The 26,993-nt window shown below is 49.2% G+C and overlaps 3 protein-coding genes across 4 annotated transcripts in view; all 3 read right to left on the bottom strand.

The window, feature by feature from the left end:
• The window catches only part of FTL (ferritin, light polypeptide), a 4,295-nt gene extending 2,011 nt beyond the window's left edge, over nt 1-2,284 (bottom strand). The window contains 1 exon segment of the mRNA XM_008569334.1: nt 2,233-2,284. Within this exon segment, the coding sequence (XP_008567556.1) occupies nt 2,233-2,284 (52 nt within the window).
• Nucleotides 2,285-2,685: 401 nt separating this feature from the next.
• On the bottom strand, nt 2,686-6,429 carry BAX (BCL2-associated X protein). Of its 2 annotated transcripts, XM_008569313.1 has the most exons (6): nt 6,329-6,429; nt 5,719-5,770; nt 5,487-5,633; nt 5,000-5,135; nt 3,324-3,428; nt 2,686-2,957 (listed from the first exon to the last, which is right to left on the bottom strand). In XM_008569313.1, the coding sequence occupies exons 1-6, from the start codon at nt 6,360-6,362 to the stop codon at nt 2,853-2,855; spliced, it is 579 nt and encodes a 192-aa protein (XP_008567535.1). In that variant the 5' UTR covers nt 6,363-6,429; the 3' UTR covers nt 2,686-2,852. The 2 variants fall into 2 exon arrangements, with proteins under 2 accessions (XP_008567535.1, XP_008567536.1); XM_008569314.1 differs by lacking the exons at nt 5,487-5,633; nt 5,719-5,770.
• Nucleotides 6,430-16,809: 10,380 nt separating this feature from the next.
• DHDH (dihydrodiol dehydrogenase (dimeric)) lies at nt 16,810-24,502 on the bottom strand. Its single transcript, XM_008569312.1, has 7 exons — nt 24,295-24,502; nt 23,770-23,881; nt 23,018-23,181; nt 20,594-20,846; nt 18,375-18,499; nt 17,190-17,343; nt 16,810-16,957 (listed from the first exon to the last, which is right to left on the bottom strand). Exons 1-7 carry the CDS (start codon nt 24,382-24,384, stop codon nt 16,848-16,850), a joined length of 1,008 nt encoding a protein of 335 aa, XP_008567534.1. The 5' UTR covers nt 24,385-24,502; the 3' UTR covers nt 16,810-16,847.
• Nucleotides 24,503-26,993: the final 2,491 nt, after the last annotated feature.

The raw sequence follows: 26,993 nt of genomic DNA, 5'->3' as shown, positions 1-26,993 counted from the left end.
AAAGATGACCGGTAAGGGGATCTCAACCCTTGGCCTGGTGTTGTCAGCACCACGCTCAGCCAGTGAGCAAACCGGCCATCCCTATATAGGATCCGAACCCGCGGCCTTGGTGTTATCAGCACCGCACTCTCCCGAGTGAGCCACGGGCCGGCCCTGATTCTTGAAATAGAGGGATTCTGGGGGGTCTCTAGCAAGTGAGAGATTTATGAGGGGCACTGGGAACGCTGGGAAGTGATGAACCTGGGGTCCTAGGGGTGTCTCAAGAAAGTAAGTCGAATTCTGAGGTTGTCTCTGAGACCGTGGTCTTTTCTGGAACCCTGTGGGGAGGGGTCCCGAACCTCAGGGGTTCGGAGAGGACCACCAGTTACCTGGGGTTTGCTCTGCAAGTAAAGAGGTCTCCAGATCACTGGGAAGGTTGTGAGATGGTATTTGTGGAACTCTGGGGATCTCTTTGGGAGGTGGGGGGTGGGGTGGGGATCTAGAGCCTTGGGGTTCACTATGGGAACTCCATATTTTTTGTTGGAACCCTCCCAAAAGGGGGAGATATTTAGGGCCTTGACATGATCTGCAAGATGCGAAGGGCAGTTGTTCTGGAGACTTGGAGTTCACTCGAGGGGGACCGATGGGAGGGATGTTTCTTGGTGTCTCTGGAGAGAGTCCATGGGGGAAGGCTGGCAGGGACATTTTAAGAGGTAGAGCAACCGGTGGAACCCTGGAAAGCCGTTTGGAGTCCTTGAATATTGTCTGGGCCCTTCTGGGATACCTCGGAGCTATTGCAGGGACCCAGTGTTTTTCTGGGAGCTGAGGTGGGGAGGAATGAAATGACTCTAGAACTTTGGGGTGTCTGTGGGTCTGCATTTTCTGGGGGCTGTTTTGGAGGCAGTTCAGACTCTGGGAATTCAACTTGGCCCTGAAACAGTCTCTCTGAAGTTGTCCCAGTGTCTTTCCTGATGCGTGTTTCTTTGGAGTCACAAAGAGAAGCCCTGGGTCGGGTAGAAAGGAGTGTCTGGGGAACCTACGGACGGGATGTCTTGTTTTTGACCAAAGACTGTTTTTCTAGTGTGCCATGTCCATCCGTGTTAACATCTGGGTGACAGCTGGCTCAAACCAGGACCCTGCCCTCAAGGAGCTCTTTGTCTGGAGGAAAGGAAGGCACAAAGACAGGAACTTGACCCTACTTAAGTGCCCTAATGGAGGCAACCTGGCGCCACTAGGGCGTGGGAGCTGAAGCCACTGTGGGGTCGGGTGAGCAGTTGGGGCTGGGAGCCACTCCAAGCCGTCCAGGTGGGGTAGCCCCTGACCAAGGGGATTCGCGACTGCCAGGGCCGAGTCCTCAAGGGGCGTCTGGGCCAGTGGCCAGGCGACTGCTGTGCTGAGTCATGCTGAACTCAGCGCAGGAAGGGGCTCCAGCAGAGGGGGTGGGGGTGGGGCCACTCGCTGACTTTATCCCCTGGTGCGGCTCCAACTCCACTCTGCTGGGACCCTCAGAACCTAGGCCTGGCTCAGCCCCCAGTCCGGCTCCTTCTCCCCAGGGTTCCCCCTTGTCGTAAACCAACCGTGTGTGTTTTGTCTCCATATGTTACTGCCTTTTTAGTTCCCTTGATATTTTCCCTGGGATCCTGCCTGTGGCCATATTGTCCCCTCTTTTTGGGTGGTGGCTCAGTCTACTCCTTCCCCAATATCTCTCCCCTGACTTGGTGTCTCTGGAGGGAGTCCATGGGGGAAGGGCAGGTGCCTGAGGTGCCCAGTTGACTGTGGGGTCTGAGTTACTCATTCACCAAATTTCATAGTCAGCCTAAAGACCTTTAGCCTCAGGCAGGCCCCACCTGTGGAGGGGGGGACTTTGGAAGGCCCATAGGTGGAGGAAGAGGGGCTGAAACAAAGATGATCTGAAGGACAATGAGAACACTGGGTTTGGGGGAGATCATGGGTGGGGGTGAGGGGATAGAGACCCACAGAGGGGAGATTCAGAGAGGTGACAACAGAGACTGTGACTCTCCCTGAATGGTCTCATGCTCTCTAATCCAACTGTTTTCTGACATCATTCCATGATACGTGTCTAAATTCACTGCTTCTTTCTGAGCTCAGCATCTCCCCAGGCCCACTCCTCTCCAGGAGGGCCCCACCTGGTTACTGGGCCAGACCCAGTTCTCCCCCTCTCACCCCCTCTCCTAACGACCGGTCAGTCTCCAGCCAGTTTCTTCCTCTCTATCTGCTCAGCCTGGGCCTCACCTGGGCCTCTCCCTTGGACCCTCTCTTCCCCACCTTCAACCTCCAGAAACATCCAGAGCCCTCCCTTTCTCCTCCCAACCCTCCTCCCCCATTCTCTACCTCAGTAAACATGCAGCTTCCCATGGCCCCATGTATTGATGCTTCCGAGCCCTGGTCACCTCTGCCCAGGTGGCCTGCTTTGCAGCCTGTTGTCCCTGTCCTTTCCCATACACCCCCCCACCCACCCTAGGCCAGACCCTGAGCCTGGAGGGCAAGGCTGGGACCAACTCATCACTAACCCACAGACTGCATTGGGCACCCTCAGAAGAAGATGTTGAGAGAGTGGAGAGAGCCTCAAGTCCCTGAGCAAACACCTCTGGGCAAGCAGACAGCAGGCCTGGCAGCCAGTGCATGAAACCTGCTCTCCTGATAACAGCCAAGGAGGCCAGTGGGCCAGTGACTTAGACTCTCAAGTGTGGCCCGAAGGAGGTTTATTACCAGCCCCCCAAGACCACTCCTCCCCACCCCCCTAATAATTACAAAAGTAAGAAAAATGCCCATGTTCCCCAATCCCTATCCCCCACCCCCAGAAAAATGCCATAATTTATGCAGAAAAAACACAGTCCAAGGCAGCTGTGGCCTCAGCCCATCTTCTTCCATATGGTGAGGGAGGCGGTGAGCACTCCGGCCACGAAGATTGTCACTGTTTGCCACGTGGGAGTTCCAAAGTAGGAGAGGAGGCCGTCCTGGGGACAGGGACATCAGTCACTTCAGCAACTCAGCTGGCACGAGGGATCAGCGAGGGACAGGTCAGAGGGCAGGAGTGGGGACAAGGGCCTAAGATTAATGGGTGCCAGAGAGTTGGGGTCAACAGGTTATCAATGAACTTGAGGGATTCCAGAGGAAGTGCAATGAAGGAGTGAAGAAAGTACTAATCAAGTCAGGGGTCACAGGAAGGTCAGGAGTCACCAGATGAATCGGGTTGATCAGACATGTGAGGAAACACATTATAGAACACATTGGATGATCTGAAAATGGGGAGGGGACACTACTGTGGTGGGCTCAGGAAGGCCCAGGGGTCCCAAAGGAATGGTAGGGTTAAGGGGTCTCACCCAACCACCCTGGTCCTGGATCCAGCCCAGCAGCCGCTCTCGGAGGAAGTCCAGCGTCCAGCCCATGATGGTTCTGATCAGCTCCGGCACCTTGGTGCACAGGGCCTGCAGGGAGTGGGTGGGTGTTAGGGACGAGCCTTGTCCTCACTGCCTGGAGCCAGTGGCCCCAAGCCTCCTTTCTTAATTCTCTGCTTCCCCTTGCAGTTTTTTTTCCCACCCACAATAGAAGCCAGCTTCATAAATTGTAAACTAGATCACATTGCTGTCGGCTGCCCTGCCCATGAGCCTTTTGTGTTTCCCCAGTGCCCTCTGGATAAAGACCAAAAGGCATAGCTTGGCCCATAAGGTCCTGTGTGAAGGCTCTGACCTGATTTCATTCCACTTTTTTTCTGTGCCTCACGGACCTTCCATTTTTTCATTCACACCAAACTCTTTCCTGCCTCAGGACAGTCATACATGCTGATCCTTCTGTCTAAACAGGCCCCAACCAAGCAAGTTCTCACTCACCCCTCAAAGCTCAGGTCAAATATCACTTCCCCAGAGAGGTCTTTTCTAGACCAGGTAAGACCACTCCCTGCGCATATTCATGACCTGCTCTTCCACCTCACAGAACTCCCCCTTCCCAGCCTTTATCTGGCTTCTTCTCTGTGTCCCCAGCTCCGTGTGCAGCCCCACTATCACCCTGTCCCCTTCACCTCCAATATTCAAGCCCAATCAGCTCAACCTTGAAAACACATCAAGAAATATACTTCCCCACCTCTGCTGCGACCACTTGAGTCCATACCAGTCATCTTTCACTGGGGCTATTCCAGGCACTGCCCCACCAGTCTCCCTGCTACTGCCCTTGTGCTCCACATCCCTTTTTTGACCCACAATGGCCAGGAGAATTTGTTGGGCTCCTCCCACCGAAATTGTACTATGAGAATCTTCATAGAGAAAAGTTAAAAGAATTTCACAGTGAACAGCCGTATAACCACAACCTAGATTCTACAATTAACATTTTGCTATACTTGCTAGAATAATCTCTTAAATTTATAAATCAGGTCACCTCACTCCCCTATTGAAAACTAGCCCATCACTCCAGTCTCACTCAGAGTAAAGCTTAGTCTTTACAGTGGCCCACAACACCCCACACAATCTGCCCCTGCCCAACTCTACCCTCAGCTCCCACACTCCCCCCCCCACTCTGCTAACTGGCCTCAATACCCTCAACACAGCAGGCGTGATCCTGCCTCAGGGCTTTGCACTTACTGTTCCCTCTACCAGGTGCCTTTTCCCCCTGCTCATTATGTATCACGGCATTCTTTTTGTCGTTGCAACTTCGGCTTTAATGTCACCTGCTCTTAGAAGCCTTTCCTGACCACTTTGCTCAATCACATCAGCCTGTCGGCCTATTTCACTTTGTGTTTACCATACAATGTGAGCTCCATGAGAGCAGGGACCTGTCCTGTTCTGTTCAGCACTGTGTCCCGAGTGCTGAGTATAGGCCTGGCCATAGTAGGCCCAGTGAATGTTTGTTGAATGAATAAATGAAGGAGCAGACAACCCAATCCACAACTGTCTCTCTCCATTCTCTCTGTGGTCACTGGGCTGCTGCAGGAGCTGATCCCATGATCCCCAGGTCCTCACAGGTCTGAGGGGAGCATCTGTGGGCTCACTGCCCTGTAGCTGCCCACCTTGAGCACCAGTTTGCTGGCAAAGTAGAAAAGGGCAACAACTCGGCCCCAGTTGAAGTTGCCATCAGAAAACATGTCAGCGGCCACTCGGAAAAAGACTTCCCGGGGGGAGTCTGTGTCCACAGCAGCAATCATCCTGCAGGAAAGAGGAGAACAAATGCTGGGGAGGGAGGATCAAGCAGTGTGGAGATTCTAGCATCCATCCCATACTAAGATAAGGAAATAGGCCCAAACCAGGCTGAAATGAAAAGCAAGAGGCCAACGTGGGGAAGTGAAGGGGACAAGATGGACGTTTAGGAAGGTGGGATAAATGACTCTGAAGGAAGGTTTCAAGCTCCTGGGGGAGGGAGGGCAGGGAGTCCAGCTGAGTTGAGTGGTGGGGCCTGGTCTCCTAGTTCCTAGGGGAGAAGGGTGTGGAGCTGGGACTACTGGGTTCTGAAGGCGGTGGAGACCAGTGATTAGACTCCTGGGTCCTGGAGGGCCACACCTCTGCAGCTCCATGTTACTGTCCAATTCATCACCGATGCGCTTCAGACACTCGCTGAGCTTCTTGGTGGATGCATCTTGGGGCATCGACTCCAGGGCCAGCTCGGGTGTCTCCCCCGCCATTCGCCCTGCTCGATCCTGGATGAAACTAGAGTGGAAATGGAGTGGGGGTGCAGAATCAGAATGGGGTCACTCTTCAAATCTGCTCCACAATAATCAGACCTCACACTCACCCCTGAAGCAAAAGGGCCCCTGTCTTCATGATCTGCTCAGAGCTGGTGGGCCCTAGAGGAGAGAGGAGGGAAGAGGTGCCTGGACTCTTGGGTCCTAAGCGATCAGAGACTGGGGAGGTTCATGGTCCCTGAAGGGGAACAGGGCAGGGAGCCCTGGTGACTGGGGTCTCAGGCAACTGTGTTCGTGATGGAGAAGGAGGCCAGGAGTTTGGGCCTGTATCCTACATTCTTCCAGGAGAGAAGGCTGGGGGAACACTTAATGAATCCAGACCTCTGGCCTGAGGGGGCAGAGGCGAGACCCGCCCCTCCCACCAGGGCCAGAGGCAGGAAGTGGTGCCAGCGACAAGCCCGGGCCTGCCCGGGGGCTTGGATTCTGGGATCTCCAGGTTCTCGGGGGTCCGGGAGCTCCAGGCAGGAAGGGATCGGGGCGCAGAGGCCAGAGAGCCGGGGACCTCCGAGGAGGGAGGGGGCTGGAGACTGGCAGCGCCCGATCCGGGAGTTTCTGCCCCCGAGTGCTTGGAGATCGCACGGCACCAGGCTGGCAAGAGGGATCCTGGGGTCGGCCGGCGAGGGGCGCGCCCTCCTCCCGCCCGTCCGCCTCCCGCCTCACCCCCGCCTCTGGGCTGCTCCCCGGACCCGTCCATCACCGCCGCCGCCGCCGCTGCCGCCTCTCGCCGGGTCCGCGCGGGCGGCCGCAGAGCGACCCTGGTCACGTGAGCGCCCCGCTGAACGTGCGTCCTTCACGTGGCCGCCCCGCAAAATGGCCGCCGCGGGTCGCTACCCTGCAGGGCCCCTGGGTCACGTGGCCACGCCTGCCTCGCTCCCTGGGGAAGACTCGGTCCCTGTCATTTGACTGTGCAATTGGCACCTCCCTTCAGGGACTGGCTTTGGCGCCATGCCACCGGCCGGCCATTCAATCGCAACTATAGCCTTCATTCATTCATTCATTCATTCATTCATTCATGCACAATTTTCAGAAGTTTCGAGTAGGGTTTGAGCCCGCCCCAGCGCTGAATGAACAGCAACTGCAAACGACTGCACAATTTGAAGAAGTTTCGAGTAGGGTTTGAGCCCGCCCCAGCGCTGAATGAACAGCAACTGCAAACGACTCACAGGCCGAAAATAGCATGTTTCCAGACAGGACGGTTCATATGACCAAAGTCTGTGAGTGTTTATGCGTGTTTGTGTGAAAATAAGAGGAGTATTAAGTTCAAAAATTGGCAAAAACTAATCTATGATGACAGATCAGCTGGGTATGGCCAGGGAGGGCTCCCGGGCTGTCCCAAACATGCCATATCTTGATCTGGGTGGTGGTTAGGTGGGTAGACACATATCTAAAATTCATTGAGTGTACACATAAGATTGGTGCACTTTACTATATGGAAATTATTATATCTCACTTTAAAAAGAAACTTAAATAAAAAGAACTCAGATTGGAAAAGTGGGCTTGCTGGTCAGGCTGATTAGCTTACTTGGTTAGAGCATGGTGTTGGTAACACCAAGGTCAGGTGTTTGGATTCTCCCGACCAGCCAGCTGAAAAAAAATTCATAGTTATCTGTCAAAATGTATTATTTAATACATGCATGATTGAGTGTTAGGGAGCATACAGAAGAAAGAGCATCGTCTGCCTTTGAGGTTCAGAGAAGACTTTTCAGAGGAGATATTTGTCCTAGACCTTGAAAGATCAGTTTGATTTGAAAACTGAAGAAAGAGGATTGATAGTATTTTTCACAAATCTTCCTTCCCCCCCTGCCCTCAACATGGCCTTACCAGAACAGGGGCATGAAGGGGCCTCCCTCGTTTCCACTCACCCGCTGTGCTCCCATACCCCACCATGAGAATGGCAGGCCTGAACCCAATTCCATATAGGCCCAGATGACCCACACTGCCAACCCACAGATCTCTGAAGGAGAAATCCATATTTATTGTTGCAAGCCATTGACGTTTCTGGGACTGTATGTTATGCAGCATTATCACAGAAAAACTTGATGGTTACAACTCAGATGTTCACACAGTGGTAGAGGAAGCTGGATATGTGGCAGGCAGCAGATCCTAGAGGACCTTGATGCTACAATGAAAACAATGAGGAGCAGGCAGTTGACAACTGCCTGCTCAGTGTCATAGCCCATCAGCCTAACACCACCAGGAACATAGCTGACAAAGTGAAGTTTATTGGCCAATTGCAATATGACAGAGGCTGTACACCAAAGGAACCAGAAATGAAAAGGGGAAGGGGTGTTTAGGTGACAACTAAATCATAAGCTCAAAGCAAAGCAGGGTCAACATCAGGGCCAGACTGTCAAGTGGAACCGGGGTCCTATATCCTCGGGAACAAGAAAAATGTAGATGCAGAATGTCATGCTGAAAAACCTTCGTCTGAAGCTCTGCGCCTGGGTTGAAAATGGAGGCGGCTACTCTGTATCAGGTGACATGGATCCTGCAGGCAAGAGTGGGATGTTTCATTTTTACAGATGGAATTTCCAACAATTTATTATTTTAAAGAACAAAGTTTCTCAGTGAATAAGGAAGCACATCCTTGAGAGAAAGTGTTTCCTGTTAACTTTGCAGCAGCCTTTATCTGTGTCTGTTATTCCAGCCCAATGAGTTAGCCTTACTCCTTCCCCAGCTACACAAAAGGGAAGAAATGGCTTTTAATGCGACTACAGACCTCTAAACAGTATAGCAATTCAGTGGGGGAAAAACTTTTTAGCTAATTCTGAAGTCAAAACTGTTTATAATAATAAAGATGCTATATCAAAACTGCCCACATACAGAATGGTCCCCAGTGATTCTCGCTTCTAAGTATTCATGCCCCTGGGTAGTCCCCACCCGCACTGAAATAGGGGTCACTAGTGTGACCAGTAGGGTATTGTGGAAATGACAGAGTGTGACTTCCCAGAAAAGTCACAGCATCTTCTGCCTTGCTCTCAGATCACTCGCTTTAGGGGAGGTAAGCTGCCATGTTGTGAGGACACTCAAGCAGTCGTGCTATGGAGAAACACATGTGGTGAAGAACCAATTCTTCCAGCCACGCGAATGAGCCACTTTGGAAGCAGATCCTTCAGCCCCAGTCAAGCCTTCAGGTGACTGCACCATGGAGAAACACATGTGGTGAAGAACCAATTCTTCCAGCCATGCGAATGAGCCACTTTGGAAGCAGATCCTTCAGCCCCAGTCAAGCCTTCAGGTGACTGCACCCCTGGCTGACATCATGACTGCAACCTCATGAGAGGCCCTGAGCCAGGATCATCCAGCTAAGCCACCCATGGATTTCTGACTCTCAGAAATTGTGTGAGATGGTAAATGCTTATTGTTGTTTTAAGGCTAAATTTTGGGGAAATTCGTTACACAGCAATAGGTAGCTAATACACCTCGGATAATGATGGCTCACTTACAAATGAGGAAACTAAAGCCCAGAAAGGGAAATGGACTTGTCCAAGTTGCAAAGGAGTTCTCATGGGTACTCTCAGGTCTTCAACTTCTCACTCAGTCACACTTATAGGCCCCACCCTCCTCCCTAGCCCCCCAGCCTCCAGTCCCTCCGCTCCAGCCCACACACCGCATGGCTTTAGAGGGGGTCTTTCTATACTAAAAACTCCGTTAGCCCCTCCCCTGCTCACAGCCCTCTAAGGCTCACTGCCACTAATAAATTTCTCCTTCATATTACTCTAAGACAGTACATCTACTAGAATTTGCTATTAATTCTATATCCAAAGCGAAAAGAGATAGAATATTTTAAGACTCTTCTAACAAAGAAATATGCACTTTATAGATGTTTTAAAGTTATAGGTGTACAACACAAGATCTAAGATATAGAGGGACTCTAGGCATTGCTTAGCTGGGTTCTTTGCTTCAAAGTCTCTCACAAGGTTCTAAGTAAGATATTGGCTTGGGCCGGCCCCGTGGCTCACTCGGGAGAGTGTGGCGCTGGTAGTGCCAAGGCCGCGGGTTCGGATCCTCTATGGGGGTGGCTGGTGCGCTCACTGGCTGAACGTGGTGCGGACCACACCGTGCCGAGGGTTGCGATCCCCTTACCGGTCAAAAAACAAACAAACAAAAAAAGATATCAGCTAGGGTTCTAGTCTATTATAACCTAATCTCAGAAGGGACATCCCTCACTTTTGCCATTAAAAGCAGGTCACTAGGTCCAGCCCATTCAAGGAGAAAGGGGCTCCACAAGGATGATAATTTCAGGAGGTGGAGGTCCTTCAGAGCCACTTTAGAAACTGACTACCATGACAAGAAAGAAAAAACCCTTCACACTCTGAGAAAGGGCAGCGAAGGAGAGGAATAACTGAATCATGGACACTGGTGTTCAGGGGCAGAGGGCCCTGGAGGCTGACTTAAGAAAGATTCTGGGGTGGAGAATAACGGATCGGACCTGGGGGTTTCGGTTCTCCTTAGACATGTCAAAAATGATTCTTTCTCTCATATTGTAAAAAATATACCAGTTTTTCTGGTTAGCGATTGCTACGTGTCTTAGTCTGCTCAGGCTGCTATAATAAAATAACTAACACTGGGTAACTTATAAACAACAGAAATTCATTTCTCACAGTTCTGGAGGCTGGGAAGTCTGAGATCAAAGTATCTGGTAATGGCCCACTCTTTGCTTCATACATGCTACCTTCTTGCTGTGTCTTCACGTGGTAAAGGGGCTTCTTTTTTTTTTTTTTCAAAAGATGACCGGTAAGGGGATCCTAACCCTTGACTTGGTGTTGTCAGCACCACACTCTCCCAAGTGAACTAACCGGCCATCCCTATATGGGATCCGAACCCACGGCCTTGGTGTTATCAACACCGCACTCTCCCGAGTGAGCCACGGGCCAAAAGGGGCTTCTTTTTTAAGGGCACTAATCTCATTCATGAGGGGTCCACTCTCATGATCTAATCACCTCCAAAAGTCCCCACTTCTTAATACTATTGCATTGGGGATTAGGTTTCAACATATGAATTTTGGGGGGACACAAGCATTCAGCCCATAGAATGGTTTAACAAATCACCCCAGAATTTAGTGGCTTAAAACAGCAGCAGTCATTTTATTATCTTTCATAGGCCCATGGATAGTGAAAATGGAAAGTGCTCAATTGGGCGGTTCAGGCATAGGTCACTCATGTGTTTTCTTTTCTATTCTTTCTTTCTTGTTGTTGGCTGGCTGGCTGGTACAGGGCTCTCTCAACCTGGACCTTGGTGTTATCAGCACCATACTCTAACCTACTGAGCTAACCAGCCAGCCCTGCTAGTGTGTTTTCAATCAGATGGTGGCTGGAGCTGGAACAATGGCAGGGCAGATGAAGCCCTTGGGATCCGATCTGGCATCTCATTATTTTAATGGAGTCTAAGGTTTTTCCACATGGTGGCTTTGTGTGGCTAGTTTGGGCTTCCTCACAGCTGGGTGGCTTCAGGGCAGTCGGACTGCTTAAGTGATGCCTGAAGGTTTCAGGAGAGAGTATTCCAGCTAACAAAACAGAAGTCAAATTGCCTTTTTGAATCTGCTTTAAGAAGTCACGCAGCATCACTCCTGCTGTATTCCAGTGGTGACAAGCAAGTAATAAACCCACTCAAATGTAAGGGAAGGGGAACTAGACTGCACCTCTTAATGGGGTAAGTAAGTAGGGACAGAAGATATTTTTGGAAAATATAATGTGCCACACCAGTCCAGCTGCTCTAGCAAAGGCTAATATAACAATGGTGTAAACATACTGTCCAGCCACCAAAAACAAAGCAAAACAAAAGACCTAGTGGCTTAAACAAGTTTATTTCCCTCTCAACAGTCCAAGAATATGCAATCCCAAGTGATTTAAAGTCCCACAGAGGGCCGGCCCGTGGCTCACTTGGGAGAGTGCGGTGCTGATAACACCAAGGCCACAGGTTTGGATCCCATATAGGGACGGCCTGTTTGCCCACTTGGGAGAGCGTGGTGCTGACAACACCAAGTCAAGAGTTACGATCCCCTTACCTCTCACAAAAGCAAACAAACAAACAAACAAAAAAAGTTCAGGGGTGATAACACTAAGGTCAAAGGTTCAGATCCCCATACCAGTCAGCCACCCCCCCCCAAAAAAAAAAGGTCGTGGAAAAAAGTAGAACTAAAAGATAACACGAGTAACTTGCAAGTTTCTGGCCACATGACACCCTGCATTGCTGTAGAGAGTCACCACCAAGAAGGCCCTCTCAGATGCACCCCATGGACTGTGGACTTCCCAACCCCCAAAACTTTCACAGGAAACAAGGTTTTTTTTTGTTTTTTGGCAGCTTGCTGGTACAGGAATCCAAACCCTTGACTTTGGTGTTAGCAACATACTCTCTCAAGTAAGCTAAATGGCCAGCCCCTAGATACTTCATTTTCAATAGTACCACTTACCACCCTTTCTGCCAATGATTTGGATTGTGAAGCTGTGTCCCCTGCTTTTTATATCAATGCACTCATGTTTCACAACTGTGAGAAGATACCTGTTGAAAATGAATTAGTCTGAAAGCTCATCTGAGAATGCTGGAGATTAGCTGCATCCCCACACCTCAGCACGGACTCAAGGGGCAGAACTGAAATGCCATGATGTTTGTACCTGAATTTATTCATCTATAAAGTGAAAATGGTGATATTGACCTTAATAAATCAGAAAAAAAAAAAAAAGTTCCCAATCTTTCCATGAACTTTTTGAAGTGCCCTCATATTATCAGCTCTCCTAGTTCTCAGGCCTTCAGACTCAGACTGGAGCTCAATATCAGCTCTCGTGGGTCTCCAGCTTGCCGACTCACCCTACAGATCTTGGAATTTGTCTGTCTTTATAATTGTGAGCCAATTCCTTATAATAATCTCCCCCCGTGGGCCGGCCTGTGGCTCACTCGGGAGAGTGCGGTGCTGATAACACCAAGGCCCCGGGTTCGGATCCCACATAGGGATGGCCGGTTCGCTCACTGGGTGAGCGTGGTGCTGACAACACCAAGTCAAGGGTTAAGATCCCCTTACCAGTCATCTTTTGGAAAAAAAAAAATAATAATAATAATAATAATCTCCCCCCGTGATGGAGTTTGGATGTGTTGTCCCCCCAAAACTCATGCAGAAGTCTGATCCCCAACATAGTAGTGTTGGAAGCTGTTTGAGTCATGGGAGTGAATCCCTCATGAATGGATTAGTGCTCTCCCTAGGTGGGGGGAGTAATGAGTGAGTTCTGGCTCTATTAGTTCCCACGAGAGCTGGTTGTTTAAAGGACCCTGGCACCCCACCTCCTGCTTCCTCTCACCATGTGATCTGCTTATACCTGTGGGCTGGCTCCTGTTTTCTGCCATGAGTACAAACAGCCTGAGGCCTGTGCCAGATGCAGCTGTTCCGGAAACGTAAGCCAAATAAACTTCTGTTCTTTATAAATTACCCAGTTTCAGGTATTCTATTATAGCAAGAGAAATGGACTAATACAGAAAAGTTGAAAGGGAGACCATGTTCCTTGTCTTTTTTGTCTGTGTGTGTGGCAGCTGAGGTATGGAACCCTAGATCTTGGTGTTATCAGCACCATGCACTAACCAACTAAGCTGAGCTAACTGGCCAGCCACGCACTTTCCTTCTAGTCTTTTCAGGGTTTAACTCAGAGGCTGCACAAGTCTCACTGGCTAGAACCTAATCACATTGTAAGACATAGTTGCAAGGGAGCCTGGAAAATACAGTCCTTAGTTGTGCAGCCATGTGTCCAGTGAAAACTTCCCTATCATAGGTGAATGGTTAGTAAGGGGACATCTAGGCATCTCAGTTACACAATTAAAAGACTGAAACTGGGCTGCCTGATTAGCTCAGGTGGTTAGAGCATGGTGTTGGTCACACCCACATCGAGAATTTGGATCCCTGTACTGGCTATCTGCCAGCAAAACATAAAGAAATAAATAATTTAAAAAATTAAAAATTGAGGGCCATCCTGTGGCTCACTCGGTAGAGTGCGGTGCTGATAACACCAAGGCCCCGGGTTCGGATCCCATATAGTGATGGCCGGTTTGCTCACTGGGTGAGCGTGGTGCTGACAACACCAAGTCAAGGGTTAAGATCCCCTTACCGGTCATCTTTAAAAAAAAAAAAAAAAAATATTTTGTTCCTTTTGTTTTTGGCAGCTGGCTGATTTGGGGGGCCGGCCTGGTGGCGCACTGCTATAGTGCGCTGCTTTGGAGTGCGGCAGCGCTCCCGCCGAGGGTTCGGATCCCACATACAGACCGGTTCCCGCTCACTGGCTGAGCGAGGCGCGGGGGCAACACCGAGGGTTGCGATCCCGTTGCCGGTCCCGGTTCGGTACGGGGGCGACACTGAGGGTTGCAATCCGTTGCCGGACACGAAAAAAGACAAAAAAAAAAAAAAGGGTTAAGATCCCCTAACCGGTTATCTTTTAAAAAAAAAAAAATAATAATAAAAATAAAAATAAAAATAGATAAATAAATAAAGCCCTCAGAACCACACCCCTGACCACTATTTTTAATCCATTCACTACTGCAGGGTCCTACAATCCAATCACCTCTTCAAGGCTCCATCTTTCAATTACCATAATAGGATTTCCCACCCTCTTAACAGTCACAGTGGGGACTCAGTTTCTTCTTTTTTTAAAAGGTGACCGGTAAGGGGATCTTAATCCTTGACTTGGTGTTGTCAGCCCCACGCTCTCCCAAGTGAGCCACGGGCCGGCCCCCTAAATTCCTTATCTCTATCTGAGGCCTCCTTAGAAGGGTCTTCACAGTCCATATTTCTATCAGCATTCTGCTCGCCACCATTTAACCAATCTCTAAAACGTTCCCTGGTTTTCTTCTAAACTTTCACGAGCATCTAGGCTTTTCTAACCTGTTCCTTCAAATTCCTTCAGTCTCTCCTCAACACCCAGTTCCAAAGCTGCTTCCACATTTTCAAGTATGTTATAAGCAACACCCCACTTCTCTGGTACCAATTTTTGTATTAGTCAGGTTATCCAGAGAGACAGAATCAATAGGTTATGTTATAATTATATGAGAGGGATTTATTAGGTGAATTAGCTCACATGACTGTGAAGAAAAGTCCCGTGATAGGCCATCTATGAACTGGATGCCGGTAGCGTGGCTCAGTCCAAGTCCAAGGCCTCAAAACCAGGGAAGCTGATGGTGTCCTTGGTGTAAGTCCTGGAACTCAAAAGCTGAAGAGTCTTGAGCTCTGATGTCCATGGACAGGAGAGAAGAGTGTATCCCAGCTCCAGAGGATCTAGAGATTCACCTTTTTCCTCCGTCTTTTGTTCTCTCCAGACCCCCAGTGGATTGCATGGTTCCCGCCCACATGGAGGGTGGGTCTTTCCCACCCAGTCCACTCAGACTCTCATACTAATCTCTGCTGGAAACACCCTCACAGACACACCTAAAAAGATGGCTGTACCAGGCTCCTCAGCATTCCTTCATCTAACCAAGTTGACACCCAGAATTAACCTTCACAATGTCTATCTCTGGAACCTGGCAGAATTCAGCTTCCCGGACACTCTGTGGTTTGTTGTGGTCGTGTAACGACTTTTGACCAGTGAATTATAAGAAGTTATGTTCATCATTTCCATGTCAGTGCTGGTACAAGAGCTTCCAGGGTGATTGTTCCTCAGCTACAGTGACCAGCAGGACTCTAGCTAGTAGTGGCTTGTCAGCCTGGGTCCCAGACAGATACAGACCAGAACTCCTAGCCGATACATAACACATGTGAGAAATAAACCTTGTTATGCTAAGCTGAGATTTGGGTGTTATTATGACTGTAGTATAACCTAACTCATACTCATTGCTACAAAAAGAAATAAAAATTAAACTTTTCCTAGAGCATGGAATTAACCCTAATTAGCTGGCCAAACACCTACTGTAGCCCTCCTCCAGCTGCTTGTGATTTGGGTGAGATGGCCCTCCTAACCCTACTACAAAGAGGGGTGTTTTACACAGACTTGGCCAACGAGGCCATTGAAACTTGTGTGAAGACAAATCCCTCCTTTCCTGTTGAGAAACTCTCTGGCGCTGCTAGAGGCTAGTATGGGAAAGGCCCTTCCTCAAAGTGAACCTACTGTGTGCTAGGGACTGTTTATATACTGCCTACTATGGTCCAAATGTTTGCATCTCCCCCAAATTCGTATGTTGAAACCTAACCCCCAAGGTGCTGGTATTAAGAGGTGGGGCCTTTTGGAGGTGATTAGGTCATAAGGGTGGAGTCCTCATGAATGGGATTAGTGCCCTTATAAGAGAGGCTTGAGAGACTCAGTTGCCTCTTCTGCCATGTGAGGACTCAGCAACAAGGTGCCATCTTTGAAGCAGAAAGTGAGCCTGACACAGAATGTGCTGGTTCTTTGATCTTGGACTTTCCAGCCTCCAAAACTGTGAGCAATGAATTTCTGTTGTTTATAAATTACCCAGTCTGAGGTATTTTGTTATGGCAGCCCAAATGGACTAAGGCGCCGTTCCATTTAATCCCCACCAGAGGGTAGTTAGTACGAGTTTCTCCCCATTACTGGTGAGGAGACAAAGGCAGAGAGAGGCTGGGGAGAACCTGGTTAGGGACAACTCTCACCCATACACTATTCCCTGCCGGAGTCACATGGGCCATCTGAGTCCGGCATCCATACCTACACTTAACCAGTATCCGAGACCTTCGATGAAACCAGTGTCAAGGAAAATGAAAACGGTGGAGAAAGACAAGGTCTTGGCCCGATGCTGGCTTTGCCCGAAAGGTTTTAGTTGCCATGCATTCCATTTCTGTCCAGGCCACTTTGAGTTGTGTTTCTGACACTTTCCAAAGGAAAAGCCTGACTAATAAGGTTGAATTCTAGGAGAGGCAATTACAGGCAGGAGAGCACAAGAACATGATCTGGGTGGCTTTCAAAAGAGAGTGGTTTGTGAGGTGAGAAGTCAGAATTGTTTTGCAAAAATCACTCCAAGGCAACGAGGGTCAAACCTTAGGGAGGCCATGACAGGCGAACCATGGATCTGGCCGCAGGTGTCTACCCTTCCTAGGGTAACATGGTCTTGTGGGAAACATGGTCTTCCTCCCTCCCCACATTATTCCACCAAATTATTCTCCAGTGACCTTTGATGGTGGGCTCCCCAGCTCCCACCAAACCACCACCACCAAGAACTCTATGGAGATCACGTCTTTATTTATTCAGGGCATGCATCAGCGTTTGTCTTGGGGGAAGGTGACTCCAATGGCTTTCCTCACCTCCTCAAGGATGTCAGCAAGGAGCTCACTTTCTGCCAGAGTAATCACAGGACTTTCCTTCAGGCCTAGGAGGAGAGTGCAGTTAGGGACCTCTCCTAATGACACACCAGAGACCGAAAGAACTACAATTCCCAGAATTCCATGAGGCATACTAATATACGTTTCAGACAGATGGATGCCTCAGGAGATCCTGAGAGATATAGTTCTGAACAGCTGCTTGACAGTCTGAGGGGTTGGTGAGGAACCCAACGTCCCCCTACCGGGCCTGGCCCCTGCCCCTGTCTTCCACATCCTTACCCTTGCGCAGGCACTCCCGGACGTGCTGGGCTTCATAACTCATGCCTGCCCCGTTTAGAAAATTGAACTCCTTGTTCGGGGTTGGGGGCAGTGGGAACTTTGTATGCTTCCCCTTCACCACCAGTTCTGTTGGGCACCAGCAGGGGTCAAGGATCTGGGGGGAGATAAGAAGTGGCCCTGCTACTCTGGCCAACAGGGATCTAGGGGCTGCCACACTAGAACATGCTGGGTGATGCTCAGGGGCCTACCTCTCAAACCTGGTGGCTAAGGGCTTGCTTCCGTTCATCCCCAGGGAGGTTTGGGCCCTCCTTCCTTCTTGGTGGCTGGGGGCTTGTTCCTTAGCAACCTTGTTGTCACATGAAAATCTTGTCTCTTGGTTTCCCCAGGAGCAAACTTCTTTCTAACCTGATACTTGAGACCAGGTAGAGAGGGCTTATCTTTGTGTCTTTGTGAATTCCCTTTGCGAGAAGGGTATGCAGACCATCCAGCACCTTCTTATCCACTGGGAAAACTGTTCTTTAGTCCCAGAGCCTAACCACCACCACCAAGAACTCTGTAGAAATCATGTCTTCATTTATTCAGGGCATGTGTCAAACTGCCTAAATTGTCTCTATCGCCAAGTCTAGTCCAAAATGAAAATACAGGGCCGGCCCGTGGCTCACTCGGTAGAGTGCGGTGCTGATAACACCAAGGCCATGGGTTCGGATCCCATATAGGGATGGCCGGTTGGCTCACTGGGTGAGCGTGGTGCTGACAACACCAAGTCAAGGGTTAAGATCCCCTTACCGGTCATCTTTAAAAAAAAAAAAAAAAAAAAAAATGAAAATACAGAGGTGCAGCCCTGTTTCCTCATGGGAAAAGAGGCCTGAAGGGTTGAGGTCCCTCAAAACCTAAATTCTTCTGCAGTCTGGCTTCTAAGAATAGGATATCTTTCTAGCAACAGGGCCCCAGGAAACCCTGTGAAGCTGACCTTTGGTAATATACAGGTCCTGACCTGGAAGCAATTTCAAGGGTCACAACTGCCTTCTAAGGATGGTCGATAAGGATATCTAAGGATATTTGACAGACCAATAGGTTTGCCTTCAGGAAGGAGCCCAGAGGCCCAAACTCTATCCCCTGGCTTGGTTGTTAAAGAGGATAGACTCCGGCCATAATTCCCTTTCGTGTGGGCCCGTTGTGCCTCACCTGGGCCATGCCTTTGGTACCACTCACAAAGGCCGTGTTGGACAGCTTGGCGGTGATGCTGCAGGTGAAGCTGGCATGCACCCCTCCTGGGTACTGGAGTAGCACAGTGACAGTGTCATCCACACCTGGAGGGAAGACACAGGTTAGGGCAGGGCTGGGTCTCTGGGGTCAGACTGCACAGGCCTCACATCCTGCCCGTGGAACCTTGGGCAAGGGACCTTGCCTCTTATACAGCAATGAGAAAGAACAAAGTGTGACCACACGGATGAACCTTGAGAACACCATGCTGAGGGAAAGAAGCCAGACATACAAGGTCACGGGCATATGATTCATTTATATGAAATGTCCCAAATTGGCAAATCCCAAAGAGCCAGAAAGAAGATTAGTGGTTGCTTAGGGCTGGGCTGGGGAAGGGGAGTACTGGGGAGTTACACCTAAGGGTGCAGGGTTTGTTGTTGGTTTTTGGTTTTTTTTGGAGTAATGAAAATGTTCTAAAATTGACTGTGGTGATGGACACACAACTCTGTGAATATACTAAAAGCCATTAAATTAATTATAAGCTTTAAATGAATAAATTGTGTGGTATGTGAATTATATCTCAAAGAAACTGTTAACAATATAAATGAATAAACAAACAAATACACATGCCCAAGAAAGAAGAAGAGACCTCATTTTTCTCAGGCTGCTTCCTCCTCTGTACATACCTGTTTTATAGATTTGTGAGAATTAGTTTCCTCATCACTTAAAAGAGGTTAATAATAGAGTCTACACATTAAATTATGTAAAATGCATAAAAGCACTTAAAAGACTATTTATTTATTTTATTTATTTTTTGGCGGTTGGCCAGTACAGGGATCTGAACCCTTGACCATGGCGTTGTTACTGCGTGCTCTAACCAGCTGAGCTAATCCGCCAGCCCCTGAAGGCTACTTAGATCACAATGAGTGATATATACTGTATAAGTGTTTGTTAAAAATTAAAGTAAATTTATTCCAGTGTGTCAAGTGCGAGCCTGGCTCTAGAACTCACCAGGTATGGCAGGGATAGAAGAACCTATTAATCCAGTTCTCTTTGGCTGCAGATAAGCCCAAGTTCTTATCCTGTATGTGCTATGTGAACCTGGACAAGTCACTTCTCCTCTCTGCACCTCAGTTTCCTCATCTGTATCATGAGGACAACTCTAACATATCTACGTCAGGGAGATCGTACATATAATAACCCTAATGCAGAGCAAGCACTTCATAAATGGAATCTTGTTACAGCTACTTCTTAGCATAGAAATCAGCCAGATATTCCACTGAGAGTTTTCTAAAGTGCTACCTCTATGTCATGTATTATTTTCCTGATTATTTATAGCTTTCTGCGGTTCATATTTGTTTGCAAATATGGCCACAATAATTCCTCTCATTCCTCTACGAGTGTCCCTTTGCTCCTTTCATCAACAAGTACTTGTAACTATTTGCCCACCTCTGAAATCAGCTGGCCATGTAGGTTGCTTTGGCCAATGGGATAGTGGCAAACATGGTGCAAGCAGAGGCTTGGAAAGTGCTCGCGCATCAGCGCCTGCCCTCTTTTGCTGCACCTGGAATTCTGAGATTTTGATATGAATGAGCCAAAGCTACTTGGCTGGAGAGGCCATGTGTGGAGGAGAGCCAAGGCTCCCCAGACAGTAGCCTACCACCTGCAAGACATAAATGAGGCCATCTTAGACCTCCAGCTCTGGCCCAAGAGCCAGCTGACTGCAGCTGCAGGAGTGAGACTAGAAGAAGAACCACCCCAGGGGATCCCAGTCCAAACTGCCAATCCACAGAATCACAAGCAAATAAATAAACAATCGATATTTGAAGTCACTAAGTTTTGGGGTAGTCTGTTATGTAGCAAACGCTCACTGAGACATCTTTAAAAGTAATAATTGTTTATATTTATTAACTGCTTACCATTCACTTCAAGAGTTACTTCATTAACTCCCATGACAACCCTATTAGTGACATTTTACCAGTAATTAAGACTTAGAGATGTTTAGTCTCTTTGTTAAGATCACACAGCGAAGTCCCGGTACGGAGCCTGAATGCATTCTGATTCTCTTTGACTTCATGCAGGAAGTTCCTCCAGCTGTCTAACCTGATTTCTCATGGGCTAGGAGACTTCTTCCCAGATCATCACTCCCAGGGAGAGCAGATCACTCCTACCACCAGCATACAGTCCAGGATAGACAGTACCTGTTTCATGGTGCCTTCCCATGGCTGAAATCTTCTCTGGCTTCTGCCCACCAAAGACCATGGAGATGAACTGGATGCAGTAGATGCCGAGGTCCAGCAGGCCACCACCAGCCTGGGCCCAGTCAGTGGCCCGGGGTACATGGGTGAAGTTGTTCCCAAATTCTGCCCGAGCCACCCGAAGGTCCCCCAGAGTACCCTGGGCCAAAACAGACCTCAAAGCCTCTAAGGCAGGAAAAAAGCGGGTCCAGATGGCCTGCAGACCACAGACGGGAGAAGTCAGAACACAGAAAGAGAAGTCATATTGGATTACGGCCCACCCTCCTGACCTCATTTTAACATAATTACCTCTTTAAAAACCATATCTCAAAATACAGTTTCCTTCAGGGGTACTGGGAAGTTAAGATGTCACATACGAATTGGAGGGGAATACAATGCAGCCCAATAATGGGGAGACTGGCAGGTAATGGTGCGGTTAAGAAAAGACAAGGATCAAGGGAGTCAGGAGCAGGAAGGAAGCAACTTGGGGGCTGATGGGCTGTGTTTGGAGACTGGGGAGTAGTGGGTACCCCTTCAAGATTGGGACCCCAGAAGGGAGGAGAACTGGCTGGTTAACTCCTGGAACCTGATTCCTTTCCCTCTCTTTCTGAACACTTGACCTTGGTGTAATAACACCACTACTCTACCCAACTGAGCAAACTGGCCAGCCACCCCCCCACACCTTTTTTCAGCAGCTGGCCAGTACAGGGATCGAACCCTGGACCTTGGCAGTCCTAGAAAACAATACACCCAGTCTCTTCTCTGCAGTCCATCTTCCACATGGCCTCAGAGGGATCTTTCCTTTTCCTATAGCTGACCCTGTCTCACCCCTGATCAGTACCCTTTGGTGGCTCTCCATTGCCTAATGTCAACTCCCACTTATTGGGTGTGTATTATGGGCAAGACACTGTGTAAATGCTTTGCTTAATAAATCCTCCCAACATCCCTGCCAGGTAGCTATCCTTGTGTCAATTTTATTGATGTGTCAATTTTTCAATTTTATTGATGAGAAAACTGAGACTCAGTTGAGTCAAATTATTTGCTCAAGGTCATACAGCTAGGAAGTAGAGTACTGGCATCTAAAGTCCTCTGACTCTAAAGCCATAAATCTTAAGTTGTCCAAGTTCAAGTTCATACTAAATACATGAAATCTGCCCATTCTTGTTTTCTTTAGTCTTATCTCTGGCCTTATTTACCTGTGCAATTCACTTTACCTTTAAGGCTCAGTCAATCCCTACCTGCAGGAAACCTCCTTGACCATGCTCCAGACTAAGCTGTGGCCTTTGTGCTCTATAAACTGACCAGGACTATGTCCACTATAGTCCATGCGACTGGGCATCAGGATCTTCAGCTCCTCACAAACTAAGCCTGTGTCTTATACATTGTGAGTCCCCAGTTCCTAGTGTAGGAATAGGCACATATGAGGTGCCAATGAAAATGAGGAAGTGATCAACTCAGAGTTTTGACACTGACGAGACATGAGAACCAGAAGGCACTGAGTAACCGTGTTGAATCTTGACTATCCACTTGGGCATGTGGAACTTTGCAGACTGGGAGGTTTAGAAATCTTGGGTATAGCAACAGCTAGCTAGGACAGGGGAAGTCCATAGCAGCCACTGTTACTACGGGCAGAATCTACAGCTAGGTATTTAAGAACCATAACACTCGCTAGCTCGGATATAGCTTTTCCGTGCCATTTGGTGGCCATCTTAACTGCTGGCATTGTCCACTGCCACTTGTTGGCCATTTTAATTACTGGCAGTATCCTGGGCCTTACAGGTAGGCAAGTCTTAACGAGAGCAAAACAAAGGCTGCTTGATGCTGAGGGCTGGTAGGGGGTCCTTGGTCCTTCCAACCTCTCTCCCTGGAAATCCACCAAAACTAGGCCCATTGCCACTTTGTGCCACTTTCACTACTGACATCTTTTTCTTTCTTTTTTTTTTTTTTTAAAAAGATGACCGGTAAGGGGATCTCAACCCTTGGCTTGGTGTTGTCAGCACCATGCTCAGCCAGTGAGCAAACCGGCCATCCCTATATAGGATCCGAACCCGCGGCCTTGGTGTTATCAGCACCGCACTCTACCGAGTGAGGCACAGGCCGGCCTCTGACATCTTTTTCTGAAAGGCTGACAAAGTTCCCAGCCAACCCAGGAAAGCCTTACCATGTTTGCTAAGGGCCAAAAGCAATGGCTCCCACTGAGGTAGATGTTGCCAGTAGACTCGACTACGTCCTGGCAAATGCATTGACCCGGGTTCGATTTTGTGGCCATCTTGATTGTTGGCAAACCCTTTCCTTGTATTCCTCCAAACAAGGTCCACCAGCAACCATGTTTAGAAATGTCAAGCAGGACTATGCTGCATGGATCCGAGCGGGCCTCCCCTCCCTCACCTCCATAAGGAAGAGGTCTCGGGATCGGGCCTCAGCCACCATCTCGCGAACTTCCGCGGCGTTCACACCCAGGGGCTTCTCGCACAGGACGGCCTTGCCTTCCGCCAGGCACAGCAGCACTGCGGCCTTGTGCTGGGGGTGCTGGGTGCCAATGTAGACCACCTCTAGGGCGGGGGAAGGAAGTCACCAGGTGGCAGCTTCACCCACCCAGACCTCCGGGACCCGCCCCCAGCTTAGAGGCCCCGCCCCCAGCATCCAGTGACAAAGTGTCGCTCGCACGTTAGTCTCCCATTAGGAAGGAGCTCATCGAATGCTGCCACCTTTAACCATTCTGTTTTCCAGCCCTCCTAAGTGATCACTGGAAATTACAGAATCCCCCAACACCACTAAGAGGTAGATACTATCTTGCCCGTTTTACAAATAAGGAAACTGAGAAGGGCAAACAGAGGAGGAAAGTGAAAATTCAGGCGGCCTGACTCCGGAGCCGGACTGCTGTCCCCTACACAGTCCTGCCTCCCGACCCAGGCCACTCCACAACACGGAAGCCCTGGCTGCAGGGGACACTTAAACCCGCACCAGTCACCTCCAGCTTCTTCAGGAATGGAAGCCTCGTCCTTTCCTCGGAGGCCTGGCTCCCAAGCGCACTTTAACACTAGACAGCCGGTCCCAGCCCGGGCTCGTCCTGTGCCCTCCCAGGCCGAGAGCCTGCGTTCCGAGGTGGCAGCCAGCACCCCGCTGCCCTCGCCACTCACCTACGTTCGGGTCCCTGGCCAGCTCCACATACGAGCCGTAGGCCTTGGGGATGTCGTGTTTCCGCGCGAACTCCTTCGCCCGGCTCAAGTCGCGGGCCGCCACTGCCACCACCTGCAAGGGGCGCGAGGGTCAGTCGTGGAAGACAGGTGGGTGGGAGGGAGGTGGCGCAGGAGGCTGTGGGGTGGGAGAGGTTACATTCTCCAGGGTGGGGGGGGGTGTGGTTCTAGGGGCGGGGTGGCCGGGGACTGGGCTCCTGGGTCCTGGGAAGAGGGGCCTGCGGAAAGTGATCATTAAATCCCCTGATATCTAAGTGACTTCTCTTCACAGTCGTTCAGATCAAGACCCCCCCAGACCTCAAGGAGCTCGGGTTTGCAGGACAGAGGTGCAGCAGAGGAGTGGGGAAACAGACTCGCCCCACTGCCTCGGGGACTCCGAAGTCCGGAGCCCTACCGCCCCTCTTCCCTCAGACCCGGGAGCCCCCCGCCCCCGACTCCCGTCCCCAGGACTCCGGAGGGAAGGCAGACCTGGTGCTCCGAGCGAGGCAGCGTCCCCAGCACGGTCGTGAAGTCGCCGGAGATAAGGCCAGCGGACACTATGCCCCAGCGGAGCGCCATCACGGCCACCCGGGGTCTCAGGACCTTCGCGCGCGGTTAGAGCGCGGTGTTGGTCACACCGAGGTCAAGAGTTCGGACCTGGCCAGCGCCAAAAAGAACCAACCAACCAAACCTTGCGGTCTCGGGTGCGAGCGGAAGACCCGCTGCGCCGCCACCAGGCGCGAGTTCCCAGCCTCCGCCCCATTGCTCTCGAGCCGCTTCTCATTGGCCGTCAGTCCCCAATCAAAAGCGGAGGCCCCTCGGTGTTAGCGTCGCCGCTGGGGGAGCGCACGGTTTGGCTCCGCCTTACGGGAGGCCCGGGAGGGGCTCGCTCTTCTTGCAGACTCCAGTCCTGCGGCGCTGGCTCTGAAGTCCTGCCCTTTGGAACGCTGGCGGCTTATCTTAGTCGGCTAGAGTTGGCTTATAACAGCCAGGTCAACGGTTCGGGTCCCCGTGCCGGGAGTCCTGCCCTTGGGACTGTGGCGAACCTGCCTTCTTTCCCTTATCATGAACTCGTTTCTTTCTTTCTTTGACCGGTAAGGGGATCCGAACGCGTGGCCTTGGTGTTGTCAGCACGACGCTCTCCCAGGTGAGCCACGGGCCGGCCCCTAACTCTTGTTTTGAAATCCGCGCACCTTTAGTTGTCCAGAGGGAGAAAGAGAAGGATACTAATAGCAATAATAATAATAATTACTAATATTTATAGAGGCCAGGCCCCCCAGCTCCGCGCCTCACTTCCTCGTCGCTAATTTCTCACCGCAGACCTAGGAACTGGGTTCTTTCTATTGCCCCAATTCACAGGGTGGGGGGCGGGGGGACTGAGACCCAGAGACCCCTGGTCATGTTTTCCGTGCCTCACAGCCAGGAGGTGAAGACCTGCAAATTGGCTACTTCCAGAGACGACAGTTTTAGAACCCAGGCTGTCCTGCTCTTTAAGAGCCCTAGAGCCCGCATGGCTGGTTTCAAACTGTGTTTTTGGACAAGTGGTTGCCCTCTCTGGGCCTCATTTTTCTATTCTGGAAAACAGAGGTCACCAAAGCATCCACCTACATAGGATTATTAGGAGGACTAACTGAGCTCTGTGGTGTATCACGTAAAATATAGAAAGTTAATATTTTCAACTGGCTGGCCCACTTCACCCACAGCAGGATATTAGTCAATTTCTCTTAACTTGTAGACATTTAACTAAGACTTTAATGTCACATAAGGACTCACAGGTTTCAGGCTTACATAAACCACTGAATAAAAACATGAATGTAATGCACTTTTGACACTAGATCACTACTATGAAGAAAAAGAAATTTTAAGAATTGTTGCTCCTGGGTATTTTAGAGAGATTTAAAGAAACAACTTATGTTTGCACACAAACCTGTACGTGAATGTTCATAGGGTGTTTATTTGTGAAAGCTCAAGCCCAAATATTTTTTGTCTTTTTTTTTTTTTTTTTTTTTCAGCTGGCTGGCGCAAGGATCTGAACCCTTGATCTCGGTGTTATAACACCACGCTCTAACCAACTGAGCTAGCTGAGCAGTCCCCAGCCGTTCTTTCACCTGCCAGCGGGTAAAAGAACTGGTACATAGATGGGATGAAATGCTACTCAGCAATAAAGAGGAGCAAATGGATGCACGCAACAGCTTGCACGGATCTCAAGGGGTTATAACACCACGCTCTAACCAACTGAGCTAGCTGAGCAGTCCCCAGCCGTTCTTTCACCTGCCAGCGGGTAAAAGAACTGGTACATAGATGGGATGAAATGCTACTCAGCAATAAAGAGGAGCAAATGGATGCACGCAACAGCTTGCACGGATCTCAAGGGCATCATGCTGAGTGAAAAAAGCCAATCACCAAGGGTTACAAGCTGTACAATTCCATTTATATAACATTCTCAACGGGACAAAAATTATAGTGATGATTTTACTATAGTATTTACTATACTATAGTATTTACTATATTATTTACTATAGTATTTACTATAAAATTTACTATAATTTTACTACAGTATAGTATAGTAAAATTATAATGTGTAATGTATAATAATATGTTATAACTAATTATAGTGTATAATTTTACTATACAAACCAGCCATGACCAGGGGTTAGAGTTTAGGGGAGAATTTGATTACTAAGGGATACTCCCAGGGAGTGGTTTGTTTTTTTTGTTTTTTTTTTTTGTGGAGATGGAACAATTTTTTATCCTGATTGTGGTGATTGGTACTCTAATCTTCACATCTGATAGAAGTTCATAGAACAGGCTGGCCAGTTATCTCAGTTGGTTAGAGCATTGTGTGATAACACCAAGGTCATGGGTTCTGATTCCTCATGGGCCAAATGCCAAAAAAATAAAAATAAAAATAATAATAATAATAGAACTACACATCAAAAAATCTTAAGAAGTTCACGTAAATCTCAGTAAGTTCTTGTGAAGCCTAGGTCTGCACCTGATTGAATAGCATTGTAGCAATATCAATTCCTGGTTTTGGCCATGGACTGTAGTGACATAAGATATCATCACTGGAGGAAGGTAGGTGTGGAGTACATGGGAACACTGTACTATTTGTGCAACTTCTTGTAGAGTCTTAAACTATTTAAGAATAAAAAGTTACCATTAAAAATTGATGGCTGGGCCGGCCC

Source organism: Galeopterus variegatus, unplaced genomic scaffold (assembly GCF_000696425.1).
Source record: "Galeopterus variegatus unplaced genomic scaffold, G_variegatus-3.0.2 Scaffold486, whole genome shotgun sequence".
In the NCBI taxonomy this organism is placed as follows: Eukaryota; Metazoa; Chordata; class Mammalia; order Dermoptera; family Cynocephalidae; genus Galeopterus; species Galeopterus variegatus.
Note: the sequence above shows the minus strand (reverse complement) of the source record. Positions and strands in the feature narration are given on the sequence as shown.